Source organism: Python bivittatus, unplaced genomic scaffold (assembly GCF_059951505.1).
Source record: "Python bivittatus isolate LINGU-HERP-01145 unplaced genomic scaffold, Pbiv_v1 ctg000610_np1212, whole genome shotgun sequence".
NCBI lineage: Eukaryota > Metazoa > Chordata > Lepidosauria > Squamata > Pythonidae > Python > Python bivittatus.
Genome location: NW_028277088.1, coordinates 59,833,603 through 59,848,934, shown reverse-complemented (window position 1 = coordinate 59,848,934; position 15,332 = coordinate 59,833,603). Strand labels below are relative to the sequence as shown.

The 15,332-nt window shown below is 38.8% G+C and overlaps 1 protein-coding gene across 4 annotated transcripts in view; it reads left to right on the top strand.

Moving 5' to 3' along the window:
* RECK (reversion inducing cysteine rich protein with kazal motifs) overlaps nucleotides 1–15,332 on the top strand; it is a 156,188-nt gene that overhangs the window by 87,087 nt on the left and 53,769 nt on the right. For all 4 annotated transcript variants that reach the window (XM_088150155.1, XM_088150154.1, XM_088150153.1 and 1 more), the window contains 2 exons: nucleotides 8,133–8,345; nucleotides 10,656–10,792. In XM_088150155.1, coding sequence (XP_088006281.1) covers nucleotides 8,133–8,345; nucleotides 10,656–10,792 — 350 coding nt within the window. The remainder of the gene's footprint in view (nucleotides 1–8,132; nucleotides 8,346–10,655; nucleotides 10,793–15,332) is intronic.

Sequence of the window (15,332 nt, the reverse complement as noted above, 5' to 3'; positions counted from 1 at the left end):
CTGATTCACACTTTTGATGGTTGCAGTGTCCTATGTGTAATGATCTCTGCATTTAGCGCTGAATAAAAGACTCTGTGAGACACAGGCTGGTACGAAAGCAATTTACTCAGGTGTAACACATAGCGGTTACAGACAAAGCCAGGATTGTCTTGGCGCGGTTACATACAGCAGTTTTATAGGGTTCCCCCCTTGACCAGGAGTTACCCCTCATTCCCGCCCTTTACCCGGTTCCCTGGGTTACTCAATTCATCAGCGGTGTTCTTCCCCTTGCCTTAATGGCAGATTCAGCCGAGTTTCTTTGTCTCCCTGATTGCTGCCCTTTGTGTGTGTGATTGTTGCATTTGTTGGGCTTTTCTTCTGTGGGCCAAGCCGGGGCTCCTTGATTGCTTTGCAGATTGCTACTGAATTGCTGTGCTTCCGAGTTTGAGGGAAGCTGGCTTTGTTACAAAGTATCCGCTCCTGCCCTGAGTCAGTTGCCGCCACCTGCCAGCAATTAACTTGCGGTTTGCCCTACTTCCTCTTTTCTGCTGCCTGAGCCTGAGGCACTGAAACTGACTAGGGGCGGTGAAACTGAATAGCGGTGTTGGCCATGCAGTGCCGATGAATCTGACACTGGTCACATGATCGCCATTTGTGATCTTCCCTCCTGACTTCCCATAAGCAAAGTCAGTGGGGAAGCCAGCAGGAGAGATCGTAAGTCACTCCCATAAGTTGCACCCACTCCTGCTGCTTTTTCTCCTAAGGAACCCCTGGGTGGCAGGGTGAGTTCAGGTCCTGAGTAGGCAGGCAGCTGCCCACCTGGCTGCACTCACACAGAGCCACAGCACCCAGCTGCCTGCACTCATGCCACAGTGCCCACCCCACTGCTCCCCCGCACTCCATAGCACTCACCATCCTGCTGGCTGGCCCTGCCCACTATCCAGCTGCGGGCTATGCTGTCTCTTATCTGATCATTCCCTAGGCAGCAACTCTTCACCCCGTCTCCCCGGGTCTTTCCCACATACCATTACACCGGCCTGCTTGCAAGCTGCCTAAGGAAGGGCTCATCATGACTGGGACTTGCAACTTCTGCTGGCTTCCCCACTGACTTTGCTTGTTGGAAGCCAGTAGGAAGTTGCAAGTCATGGTCATGTGAGATCCTCGCTTAATGACCCACCATCCTCACTTAATGATGACAACAGGGACTGCCAGGTTTGCTGTCAGTAAGTGATGCAGTCACATGTCATTGCACTTCATCACCACATTGCTTAGCAACAGAAATTCTGGTCCCAATTGCTGTCATAATCCAAGGACTATCTGTAATGAAGAATTTCAATTATCCTAACATCTGCTGGGAATCTAACTGTGCCAAGAATCAGAGATCCAAAAAATTCTTGTCCTCTCATGTTAACAACTTCATTTGTCAGAAGAAAGAACAAATGGGTCAAATAGACCTTCCTCCAGATAATAGCTCCTCAGAGTCATCTGGAATTGGGTAGCTCCTAAAATGAGTGAGTGAGTGAGTGAGTGAGTGAGTGAGTGAGTGAATGAATGAATGAATGAATGAATGAATGAATAAGTTAGTTATTAGAGTTCCTTGAGTAGATGGAAGGTGATAGATAGACAGACAGATAGAATAGTTGCTCCTCTGAGGGGGAGGAGTTGAGCCATCAACGGGATAGCACATGTTTTTTGTAGCTCCTGCCAGTCTAATCATTTTAATAGCTTTTTAATATTTTATTGGACTTATTTTTATTGGACTTATTTTTAACTCAAGTAATATTGTTTCGATGAGACGACAGTGAAGACAAATACACAGATAAAGGACTTTCCGTGGAATTTGATAGATAAGGGAAAAAGAAAGAAGCAGCATGGTGTTAGCCTGGGTTCCCTTCCTCCACTGAAGTCTGCTAAACAGCCAAGAATTGAAGATCACTTTGCATGAAAGGGGGATGTAAGTAAAATCAATCTCCCTCCCACTTCCAACAAATTTGAAGTATTAGAATGGGATCTTCAAACAGAGTTGGAAAAACAACAGTTATTAGAGCTTTCCCTATCTGTCAGAGAAGAGCTAAAAGGGAGTCAGGACTCCTGTAAGGGCTCCCCTTGTGTGTCGTTGTTCCATGAAATTAGCCCAATTATTTGCTGTAGGGGATCTGAAACAAAGTCTAAAACTAAAAATAAAAAACAAAATCAGAATTTGGAGAGGCTTCCATGGGAAAACTCAACGGAGTTCATGGCAAAACAATGCTTGGTCACAGCACAAACCGTTATCTCGATATTTGAGCAGCTTTCAGCCATAAAACATGAGCTAAATGTGATGAAAGGAGAAACAGAGGGTTTTGTGCAAAAGTATGAATCTAGATCTTTTACTCTTACAAAAGCTTATGAAACAGATGTGGTTAACCCTCACACCCAGGACAAGTGTGTTGATAAAGAACAAACAGCCAACGAAAAAGTTAAACAACTAGATAAAAAGCCATAGCTCCCAAAGAATAACTCTCTAACTCTTGATAAGGCAAAGAGTGGAGAATTTACACATACTGAAGATTCTTTGTATATAAATAAAGCACTTCCATCTAAATTAAATAGCTCATTGCAAACACAACAGATTGCTCTCGCTATTTGCATGAACAGACATAATGTTGGTCGCTGGAATACTAGGAGAGCAACTGTAACTTCCCTGGGTCAGCTTACTCATTGCCAACGTGGACAGATTGATTTACATGCTGTTGAATGCCTCCCAGGTGCTCCAAACTGGAAGCGGATCCTCTTGTCTTTCAAGCAGTCTATGGTTCCTTTGATGCTATTTAAGACGAGGGTGTATCTAGCTCTGTTTCAAATTTTCCCCATCAGAGTCTTTTGTGATGAAAAGGTTAAACCCTTACTTACTGACATGCCAGCTCCCAAGGCTGCTGCTCTTCCACCCCCGGCCTTGAGAGAGTGAGAGTGTGGGAGTCAGCCTGCCCTACTTGATGGAGATGTTTTCGATCCAACTGAAGCCGGCCTCATTAATGCTTTCGACTCTTTACCAAGAAAAGAATAAGATAACATTTTACTCAAGCTGGAAAACCTGACCTTGTTGGTCACAATTGCCACAGCTGAGCCACTTATAGACCTTGGGTCCCCAACTACTGATTTTAGCTGTCTCCCATCAGTGAACAAGGGACTATCTGAATATGACCCGCCAAAAAACAGTCCGGATCCCTTCGGGCCAATAGGGGAATTTGTAGCTGAGGAGGAGGTATTACCTACATCAGAATATTCTACTGGGGTGTTAGCAACAAATCAGGGGCCTGGAGGGAGATCCCCACCACCTCCATTGTCACTGAGACGCAGTATGACATAGCAACTTTGTCCCCAGTGCCACTGAATGAAGTCCTAGTAAGGCAAAATCAGCTGGATGATGTTAATTATGAACAAGATCCTCAGGAGCTGATACAAGATTTGTATGAGCCAAGCCACCCTCCAGTAGAGGCTGCAACATCTGCTGCTGTTTCCCCAGCTCAGCATAACAGTTTTATAGCTCTCTCTTGCCAGAATCATATTTCGTGACTGGCTTCAAATGATTATGCATTTTCCTTTTTAACCTGGAACATTGCTGGATGGTCAGTTCCATCCAAAGACCAACTTTTTTTTACTATTTGTCACAATTTGATGTTCTCTTTTTACAGGAAACATGGGCCTCTTCAGAGGTGGAGTTAGATGGTTATTGGGTTAACTCTATTCCAGCTGTTCCAAGTAACGTTGGTGGGAGATGTAAGGGTGGTATTGCGACTCTAGTAAGCACAGCTCTACAATTCAATTGTGTGTCATTGCCTCCCTTAAAGCCATGGGTAGTGGCTACCTTGCTTTCATCCAAATGTGGAAATTTTGCTTTTTAACATTTATATTCCTCCTTTTAATAAGAACAATTTAATTAGTATTATTTGGGAGCACATAGACAATTTTATCTTTAGCTGCTTAGATAAACGCCCCACAGCATCAATAATAATAGGCGGGGATTTAAATGCTAGGATGGGATTAAATGATCGTACATTATTCAGTCAATTCAAGATACATTATGAGGCAAATGTATTAGGGGAACCTTTGCACTCTAGAGAATTCAAAGATTCAAAAGCTACACTGGGCAGGCTTATGTGCAAGAAAAATGATTACACGCCTGGACCTATGTATTCTCAGTGGTTCTGTAGGAGGGGATTATCCAGCAGAATACACTTATTGGGGGCAGGAAGAAGATCTACAGTTGATTATTGGATAATTTTATGTGATCTCTTGAAATTCCTATGGAAGATGGAGGTAGATTCTAGACTAGAAAGTGATCACTATCCAGTAATTCTAACTTTGACGTCCCATTAAAAATCCTTAAGAGCTAATTCAATCTACTCAGCAATGCTTGAAAATAATACCCTGGTGAGAATTAAATGGACTGAGAAGAATGCAACAGAAGTTAGTAAATGGATCCTAGCCCCTGAAATTCTCAAAATTCGTGCTCACCTCTTAGATAGTAAATCCCAAAGATCATATTTAGATTGGTTTGAAAGTTTAATTGACAATCTTAAAACAGTTCTCACTAAGGGTTCAGCATAGAAATGCAGGTTCACCAAAGAAGAAGAGTGATAAAAATGGTTTGATTGGGATTGTGTATAGCTAAAGAGGGCATATAATAGGGAGTACAGGAAAAGTAAAAATTTCCCCTCTCAGGATCAAACTCATTCTTTAAGGTCCTTAAAGGTTCAATATAAGGTCCTTTTAAAAGAAAAGAAAAGTGTGGCATTGAAGGAATCTTGGCAGAAATTAATTCAATCAGGACAAAAGATACATCCCTTTTTTGACATACCACTAGAGGATTGGGAAAATTGCTCCCTCCCCCACTTAATCAAGTACCAACCCATGCATGGGAGGAATACTTTAGAGGGCTGTACATGGACTCTGCTTGTGATATGAACGAGAGTCAGATTAATCTGGACCAAATCCCTCACTGGCCCCCAGTTACAGTACAAGAGGTATCCTGGCTGATTGAATCCCTCAAGGTTAACAAGGCTCCCGGTGCGGATTGTGTCTTGCCTGAAATAATTAAAAGGAATTCCAGCTGGTTGGCACCTCTACTAGCATCCCTCTTCACATTTATAGACCAGACTGGTTATATCACAAAGGACTAGGGAATGGCAATCATTGTACCAATCTATAAAAAGGGCAACAAAAATGACCCAGGTAATTATAGGCTCATTAGTTTATTGAGTGTAGTTAGCAAGTTATATGCTAAGCACCTAAACTATAAATTACAAGATTGGATACTCTCAGAGGGCGTAATTAGAGATGAACAGGCTGGATTCAGAGAGGGGAGATCAACAATTGATCACATCTTGGTGCTCCATCACCTTGTACAAAAATATACATATAAAAAGAAATCTTCCCTCTTTGTGGCCTTTCTTGACTTTAAACAGGCCTTTGATTCAATATCCAGAAGTGCTCTTTGGGGAAAATTAAAAAATACAAATATTGATAGACGCCTCCTCTATCTTATACAGAAGTTATATTCTAATTCCACTTTAAGAGTGAGGTGTAATCCCCTAGGGACCTTATCTGGTTTAGTAAGCATGCAGAAAGGGGTATGCCAGGGATGTATTCTTGCCCCCTCCCTTTTTAATCTTTACATTAACTCCTTGATTGATCTTCTTCACAGTCTGGATTCCCATCCTCCCAAGCTAGCACAACAAAAAGTACCGATACTTCTTTATGCTGATGATGCCGCTATTATCTCACAAACCCCAATTGGATTGAAAAGAGCCATGGCAGCAACACTAAACTACTGCAGACGAAATAATTTGGTTCTCAATTTTGACAAATCGAAAATCCTGGTCTTTATTAAAAGAGCCATACAATATTCTTGGAGAGTGGAAGGGCACAAATTAGAACAGGTTAATACATTTAAATACCTTGGAGTGGTTTTTCACTCAAAAGGCACCTGGAATGCACATTTGCATTATGCGGTGCAATCAGCCCTTAGGTCCTCAAATGCTATTAAACTTTTTATATATATATACAGGTGGAAGACAATTAGTCACTGCAGCCTTAAAACTTTTTGAGGCCGAAACATTGACACAAATTCTCTATGGGGCACAAACAGGAATTTTTTTTGAAGAAAGAGTCACAAGAAGCCATACAAACTAAATTCCTGCGATCAATCTTAGCTGCACCTAGTGGAACATCAAATGCCCAGTTGAGACTAGAAACAGGAATGCCTCAAATTCAGGTTAGGGCCTGGAAGATGATGCTAACTTTTTGGTTGAAAATTCAGTTCTTCCCAGTTGGTTTGACCCTTCTAGTTCTGACTGATAACTTTTCCTCTCCCTGGAAACAAGCGATAGAGCGCAAGCTGGCTTTATATGGGCTTTCATCACTGTTCTTAAAATCTTTAGATTACGATCAAGCCAAGCAATTGATTATCAACAGAATAAGGGATATGGAGTTCCAGTTAGAAGTTAATAGGATACCTTTTCACAGAAGAAATCAGATAAGATGGGGCACTTCTGCAAGACAGATATAATAAAACCCCCGTAGCAGAGACAATTTGTACATGTGGCAACAAGGAGGTTGAAAATGTCTTACATGTTTTATTACGCTGTAAATATTACAGGGATATTAGATCAATATACAGTACTGTGCAAAAGTTTTAGGCTGGGCTGTAAGGTAAGAATGCTTTCAAAAATATATATTGTAATTGTTTATAAGTTGAAACAACAACAACTCACATTTCTAATGTTAGTATGTCTGTTTTATCTGATTCAGTGGGTTGGATTCCGGTTTAGTCATTTTTTTGCTCCAATCCGTTGAAATGAATAAGTATTATATCCTCACTGCATTTATTTCTACTCTTAAATTTTTGTTTATTTTCTACTTAAACTTAGACTTTTTGTTTGTTTTATTTTCTCCTTTATCCCTGTGAATTCCTTGATTGAATTTATGCGTCTGTCCACAGATGGAATGCTATCTACCAATTGAATGGATTCTCCCTCTCTGATAGACTCCTCTGTATGCCTTCTTAATTTTCTCTAATAGAGTAGAACAGATCCAGAGTATATTTGTGTGTGTGTGCATGTGCGTGCAGCGAAAAGAAAGGAAAATCCAACTTTTACATGGAACTCCAGTCAAATAACTTGGAATGTTGTAACCTGAGCATCATCTGTAGAAATATTTGAAATAGGCTGTTCTGGCTGGGGGCATCTCTTTTGGAATATATAAACACAATATCAGCTTTCTGAATATGATGTGCATCTTCATAGTTCAAATGGTAGTTTATTGTCTTTAATATAAGGTATTAAAATGGAGTTCTTATACCTGATTTTTTTCATTCTTGGGTTGTGTTATTAAAATTTTATTCCTGATTTGTATTGTTAAAATTTTTAATTTCATTCATTGTGCCAAAATATATCTACCAATATTTCTACTTGATTATCTTCATCTATTAATTTCTTTTCTGCCAATATCTATAATATGATAGATCCCTCCTTGAAAGACCAAATTAATATAGTTCTATAAAGTCCAAGTCTGAGAATCTTAATCTTATTTTTAATATTGATTCTATCACAACTTTCTTCGCATTTAATTAGATGTAAATTTCTAATCCTAATGGAATTCCATGTGTTTCAGCTTCTTTGCCTGAATTTTTTAAATAGTATCTTCAAAATTTAATTTAATATATCTGGATACTGCTTTCATTTCCTATTTTAATGTGTTCTTGCTGAAATTGTTTTCAAAATAAAACCTAGATTTTGTTTATACATCTTCACATTCATTAATGTGAAGTTCTATTATTGAAATCAAATAATTGGACTCAACATCTTTAATTTAGTGTTGGATTGCAATAATTCTTTTTAGTCATGTTAAGACATGAAATCACCGTTGGGAGACTTGAAAGAATAGGTTAGGAATAGATGGTCATGGAGAAAATCTATCTATTTGATTGCTAGGAGTCAAAACTAACTTGATGGCACGTAATCAATAAATCAGAAAGGCATGAAATATTCATAATATACTTATCAGCCCTTTTTTCTTATATTATACAGAACCCAGCATTCTATCTAAAGGTATACAGCCAATCATGAAATTATTGTTGCCTTCTGTTTAATTGTGTGACTTTTTCCTTGAAGGCCTACTGAACTCTTCAGGAGCTGCAATGCCCAATCAGACCAAGGAGCTATGAATGATATGAAACTTTGGGAAAAAGGAAGCATTAAGATGCCTTTTATAAATATCCCTGTACTTGATATTAAAAAATGCCAGCCTGAAATGTGGAAGGCAATTGCTTGTTCGCTGCAAATTAAACCTTGTCACAGTAAATCTAGAGGAAGTATTATTTGCAAGTAAGTAGATTTGTAGCATTCAATAGCTGCCTTCAAGGCATTCTTCTTAATGTTAAAACTAGATAGCAAATAAGGTTCCATATACAGCCATATCTTCAGCTGAAAGATGTGAAGGCAAGTATGCTAACATGTCTTATATCTTACAGAGGTCTGCATTCAGGTTCAGACTAATATAAATGCAGCTGTCATTCAGACTTTCCAGCTGACTGTGTAGAGATCTTGAAAGAGTGCTGAGCAAAGCCATTGTGTAGTTCTTGATTCTGTTTTATGTCCTTACGCATTCAGATGATTGCATGTAGAGGGTTAGCTTTAGTAGGTTTTCAGTTGGGTGTGTATGTAGAAAAAGGCAAATTAAATGACAGTAGTATTGTAAAAATTATATTTAATGAAATGAAAGCATAAAGCATCTAGCTGGGAACTAGAACTACAGTGGTGCCTCGGGTCACAAACACTTCTGTTCATGACCAATTCGGGTCACAAACAGCACCATTCGCAAAATTTTGCTTCCGTTCGCGAACTCTGCATCAGGTGACGAACAAGATCCGCGGCCATTTTCCCTGCTGACACATGTGGTCGTGGCTTCCTATAGGGAGGGGGACTCTCCCTCCAAACAATAACCGCCTCCCCACCCGCCTTCCTGTCCTCCACGCCTCAAGCAAGGTTAGCGTTCTCTCTCTTCATAGTGTACTTTGTGTCATATTTTTGTGGTTAAAAAAAAAAATACATATGGTTCAGAACGGATTAACCATATTTACATTGAACCTTATGGGAAAATTTGATTCGGGTCGCGACCAATTCGGGTTGTGACCAGAGTCACGGAACGAATTGTTCATGACCCAAGGTACCACTGTAATTAGTGCATTCAAGTTTCTGCTGTTTCCAACAAAAAAAGTTTCAACATTATTTTCTAGAACTGAACTGAAACTATTCTTAACTGATATCACACCAGTGTCCAGACTAATAATCATACCAGACTGTTAACTAAGCTTAACTATGTCATTATATTATGTTTGAATTAATAAAGAATGATTTTACCATTAGTTAGGAAATGAAAAAAATTATAAACAAGTTTGCAAACTATGGTTTGTTACTCTGGCTTGATATCTTAATTGAGAAATCATGGTTAAGATTGTCATGTCACTTCCAGAGACTACTACACTTTGGAGTTGGAGCAAGCTTAAGAATGTATGGTAGAGTGTTGAGCAAATAGACGAAAGCACAAAAGCAAGTATGTGGTACGTTTGGAAATTCAAACAATGATTGGTTTCAAAAGTTCATGCAAATCGGAGTTTACTGTAATATTTGAATCAAAACTGAGGTTTGATTTGGCTTTCAGATAAGATGGCTACAAAATTACTTTTTCACAGATTTTTCATCAACTATAGTTTTAGCTGAATAAACTGTGTAAATCTAACATACTATGTAATTGAATAGGAGACTTCCCAGGGTCTGAGCTAGTCGAATTCTGCTATGCAAATTCAAAATCTGTGAAATTGCGGAGAGGGTTAAGCCTGCAGATGTTCACAATAATGTTTGTGCAACGCATATAAAATATATTGTCTGAGCTTCTATTCTGCTCAGTGGTGAATTTTCTCTGAGCATAATTCTTGGACGAGTATAAGAACTGTAAAGGACACATCGTCTGAGAGCCCTTCCAAAAAGTTCTTAATTGGAAAAATGTCAATACAGTAAGAACTTGTGGAACTTATGCACCTTTGTATTCAGAATGAAGTTAGTGGATCCCTCTGCTATATAAGTTAGTGGACCCCTCTATAATTTTACTGAGGTTCCACATGCAGTGTAAGTGTTAAGGTGTAGTTTACTGATTATGTCCTTGGGTCTATACTAGGTAGTGTGGGAAAGCTGAAAGGCCTCAAGATTCATACTAGATAGTAATTTTATTCTAGAATATATAATCTAAGCTACTAAATTCATTGATGGTTGTTTTTGGCAAACATGACTAATAACACACCATATTATATAGGGCTGTGCAAATCCTTAGAAAGAGGTACATTGGAACACATGGGAGGACCATGTGAAATTTAATTAACATTTAATTAGCTTGTGTGGCTGCTGTGGAAGGATTTAAACAGAATTGTTTCATGTGTGGTTCCATACATTCCAAAACACCTCTTTCAAGTGATTTACAGAGACCTAATATATGTAAGGATATATGTATAACATTTATGTTCATTAATTGATATTTGTTTGCAGAGTTCTACATGTTACTTTTATATGTGTATTTTTTTTTCTTTTTAGTTCCAAATATTGTGCACGTATATAATGTGCAAACGTTTTGTTTTCTTGAAGGTCAGATTGTGTAGAAATTCTCAAAAAATGTGGAGACTTAAGCAAATTTCCTGAGGGACATATGGCTGAAAGCATTTGTGAACTTTTATCTCCAGCTGATGACTTGGAGACTTGCATACCTTTAGATACCTACCTTCGTAAGTACTGAAGAACAAACCCTGTGAAACAAGGTTAGAATTCAAAACAGTTTATTTCTACGTGTGACCAAAAAGCAGATGGGAGCAAAAGCCTTTATAATCATGTTATTGTTATTCAGTCGAATTACCAGTGTCTAATTACCTGAACCATCATTGTGATCCCAATATTGCTGGTTCTTCACAGTGGTCATACATATAGGTTTCTCAGTCTGTGTAAAGCCCTGTTCTGAACATTCCAGAACTGGTATTTCTATTGGCAGTCTTTCCCCTTGTCTGTATTGTACTTCCTTTTAAGTGCAGCTACCATCATTTGTTCATACTTCTTTGCCATAGTGGTAGTATGATTGATTCATTTTTCTGAAGCTTTTCTCTGTTCCTTCTGTGTTTAGCTCTTCTAGGCTCTTCTACATTTTATTTTATTGGACATACCTCTTCTGACATTTTCCCCCCAAGTTTTGATTTCCCAAGCATTCAGCACACCATTATTCCAACCTATTTGATCCTCTGTGTCTTATGGCATCCATTACCGCAGTGGTAATATTTACTCACCTTCAGGTGTGACGAGTCCAGGCTTGACTCCTGCAGGGAATTTCTGGCTGTTAGGAACATAACTGACATTATGATCCAAGACTGGGTTCAGGGTTCATCTACTACACTGAGACAAATGTCCTGAGAGGCATCCCTTTCATGTCTTCCTCCCCTTCTGTTACAGTGATTATCAGTATGTCCTTTTCTTCAAGTACACAGCAGTAAGGTCAAGCTCATAGTGGTCCTTGGAAGTGCAAGTTGTCAGTATCTTTTTAACAGTTGTATAATTCACATATATTATACTGTGGTTATCTAGTATGTCAACAGTAAAATGAGAGAATTACCTTTGCTGAGTTTGGCAATGCAATTCTGGATTGGTGTACAGTCAGAGGAATCTTGACACTGGGCATATACTATATGTGGAACAGTGTGAGAATTGAGTAGCAAACCAGCTACTCAAGACACAGAATCTAAAAAACTCATGAATAGAGTCTAACTCAAGGATTACTTTTTCTCTTTTTCAAAGTGGAAGACAGCCTAGCATGTCTGACTCCATAACATAAACAGTACCGTCATTTTTGCAGCAAATATAGCTTGAGTATATTCTCTGGAAAATGTATTACAATTCAATTGTCTAAGTATCTCCTATTGAAAATTTAAGCTGTTCATCCATACTTTTCAATCATACTTTTGGGCATACTTTTCCCTGCCTTGGTATTAGAATGCACCTGCTCCATGTGCTTCTGTCTGGTCTGAGCAGTGCTTGCCGAGTTCAGCCTCTACAACTGTATATATTCCCTCTACAGGTAGTCCTCTGTGCTCCTACAAGTTGTAGTCAAAAATAGCATTTGCCTTTTTAGCACCGCATCACACTGCTGGCTCATGTTTAATTTGTAGTTGACACGGGTGTTCAGATCCCTTTCACATGTATGGCTTCCAAGTTATGAAAGTTAGATTTTATTTTTTTTTAACACCTAAGTGCTCTATTCAGGTCCCGTGATTGAAGAGTGGATATACTGGCATGTAGTAGACAATAATATATTAAAAGTCAGAAGGAAAAATTATTGCAGAACCTAAAAAGATAGTATTGTACTTAAGTGAATGGTTGAATCAAGCAAAAGGTACTGAAATTGAAGCAACACAGAGATATATGAATAGGTTGATGGGGTTAGAACGTATTAAACCTTTATTTTTAAATTAATATTTATACTGTTTCATGTCAGACACAAGCCTCTCTGCAGGATCTGTCTAGCAGTTTGCCCACTTCCTGGTAATTGTCAAGGCTTTAACCGCAGTTATGGATTTTAGTATCTTCTGCTTAGCTGGAAACCCAGTACCTATTTATTTATTTGTTAGATGATTATCTCATCTCTCTCCAGTATCTTTGGGTGGTTATAAAACATTCCTTCCTTCAATTTTTCACACAACAAACCTGTGAGGTTGGATGGGTTGAGAGTCTGATACAAAGTTATTCAGTGAGTTTCCATGGCTAAGGGTGAACTTGAAATTTGCTATTCCCAGTTCTGTCTTTCTAGTATGTCATTGTGGTTCATACATAATTAGGATCACTGTGGCATTTCAGCCTGTACACATTACTCTGAGCATATGGTTGCAATTATTTGTTTCTTTTATTTCCTATCCTTTAAATTATCTTACTGCAAAGCAAAAGAATTCAGTAATACAATCCAACAAGGACATGTATTTAATATTTAAAATGCTATCAAAATGCCTGGGAAAATTAAAAAAAACACTGGAATGACATCTGAATACCAAACAAGCCAACATGGGATGTGCTCCATATATGGGTGACATAACAGCAAAGAACCTCTTTCTGTATTCAGTGCTTGGAGATATCCAACTGCAGGCTAAACTCTTTTACTACTCAGAAAGGCAGAAAAGTTGCATGAATAAAGTTTGCTGAAGAGAGTTAGGCTCCACTCTTCAGGTTCTTTTCAGTTTTCTGGGCAGAGAGACTGTATATAAAGAAAACAAATACAGGTAGTCCTCATTTAGTGAATGCCTCGGACAGCGACCTTTTGCAGTTATGACAGTGATGAAAAAGTAACTTTGTGACCAGTGCCCGCATTGAGGACCTTCACAGTGTCTCCCCTCAGTCATGTGTTCACCATTACAGTCAATACACATTGTCATGTGCCTGATCCATTTTTTTCCTTTTTGTCCACCTTGCAGAGTGGAGAGATTGCCTAAACAAGCTATCTCTCTGTGAGCTGCTTTTCTCTGCAGTGCAGTGTGCCTCTAAAAAATACTAAGCCCAAGTTAACAAGCTCAGCTCTGTAATTAGTTGATTAGAACACTCCTATCCCTAGCACTGTTCCCTGACACTGACAAGACCCTAATCAGTTTCACACTAAAGGCTTCTGTTTGCCTCCTAAGCATCTCACAGCCGTGAATGCACTAGCACATTCCTTGTGATGTGTATTCCCCATTGTGTACCTGCTTACTTTGCTGTAATCCCTTCTTCTCCAATGAATGTAAATACAAACATCAATTCCCTTCTTGCTAATTATCCCAGCACTGGGGTAAGCATTCCAAAGGGTCGGGGAATAGGGGAAAAGGGCTATAAGATTTAGCCTCTTACCTGGCTTCCTCGTGAATTGAGTTCCGGAAACCTTCCCTGCCATTTGGGCTCACCCAGCTGTTTGGGGTTGTATTCTTCTGATGCTGTAAAGCAAAGGAAAGCTGAAGTAAAATCGTAAGCACAATCACGGTCATGTGATTTTTCACTTAGTGTCCATGTCATTTAACTGAGTTGCTGGTCCTAATTGCAGTTGCTAAATAAGGACTACTTGTAATTTGTTTTGATGGTACCAGAAAATATGGGTTTACTTCATCTGTATGACTCACACCATTCACTACATTACAGTAGTCAGATCTCTAGACTGTAAACTGCTAGATCTCAACTGTGGTCCCAGTGTATTCTAATTCAGGAAAGGCAAACAATAAACGGCTTATTAAATCTGGCTTGAAATTCCCAGATAAGTGCTGTGTGACCATTCATGCCATCACAGCTGCCATCATAGCATTTCTCTGGACTCTTCACATGGTGACCTACTTAAAGAAACCATCCATGCAACCTCAGTTAGCACTCCATCTCAAATAATGCTTCCTTATCTGATGCCAACTCTTCCTTGTATATAAAATCCTACTGATAATGTCTTCATGTCCCTGCCTTCACATCAAACCTATGCAATAGGTTAACTCAGTTAACCACCAGGTGGCATCTCATTGCTCAGAGGCAGTAAAATTCAGAAAAGCATTTTTGTTGACATACAGTTTCTTTCCTTATCCTATAGGGAAGATGGAGGTTTAAATTTCTGTCTACTCCCCAATAGTCTATAATGTTGGCTCAATCATTGACAATTTCATGAGAAGGGTTTCTCTCTTGAAATTTTACCTTTTTCAGATACTAACCTCTCTATCCCCATTCCAAAAATCAGGAAAAAGAACCAGTAAGTCCAAGTATGTATACACTAAAGACTTCATCTGTTATCTTCTGGCAAGTATTTATTTCTTTATGGTTCTGGCCTGAAAAAGTTACATAGCAACCTGAATTGTCTTTTAAAAGCTATGCCGAACTGTTCCATAAAATTTTTCTTAAATTATCCACAGTGGATGGTGTTAGATAATCATGATGTAATGTGGTTTCTGTTAATTGTTGCCAGAAGATTTCCTCTGACTCAGTCATTGGTAGGCTGATGTCTCTTCCAAAAGGAACTTGGCCTGAATGCCCTTTGAAGTACTTGCATCATGATTAAAAAAGCTCTTAAAGACAGCTTTGTTGAAACTAAAGATAAAAAAGCCTCTGCATATTCTACTCTTAAATAGGAAAATTCAGAAGAAAAGAAATATGTTTGCTTTTTTAAAAAAAACTACCAAAAACTTCTTTTAACCTTTTTGTTAAAAATCTCCCAATCTCTTTATCTGTCATGGTTATACTCATGTTTTCTCCATATTCCAGCTCTTCAAGCATCAGCCTCTCCAAGCAGACTTT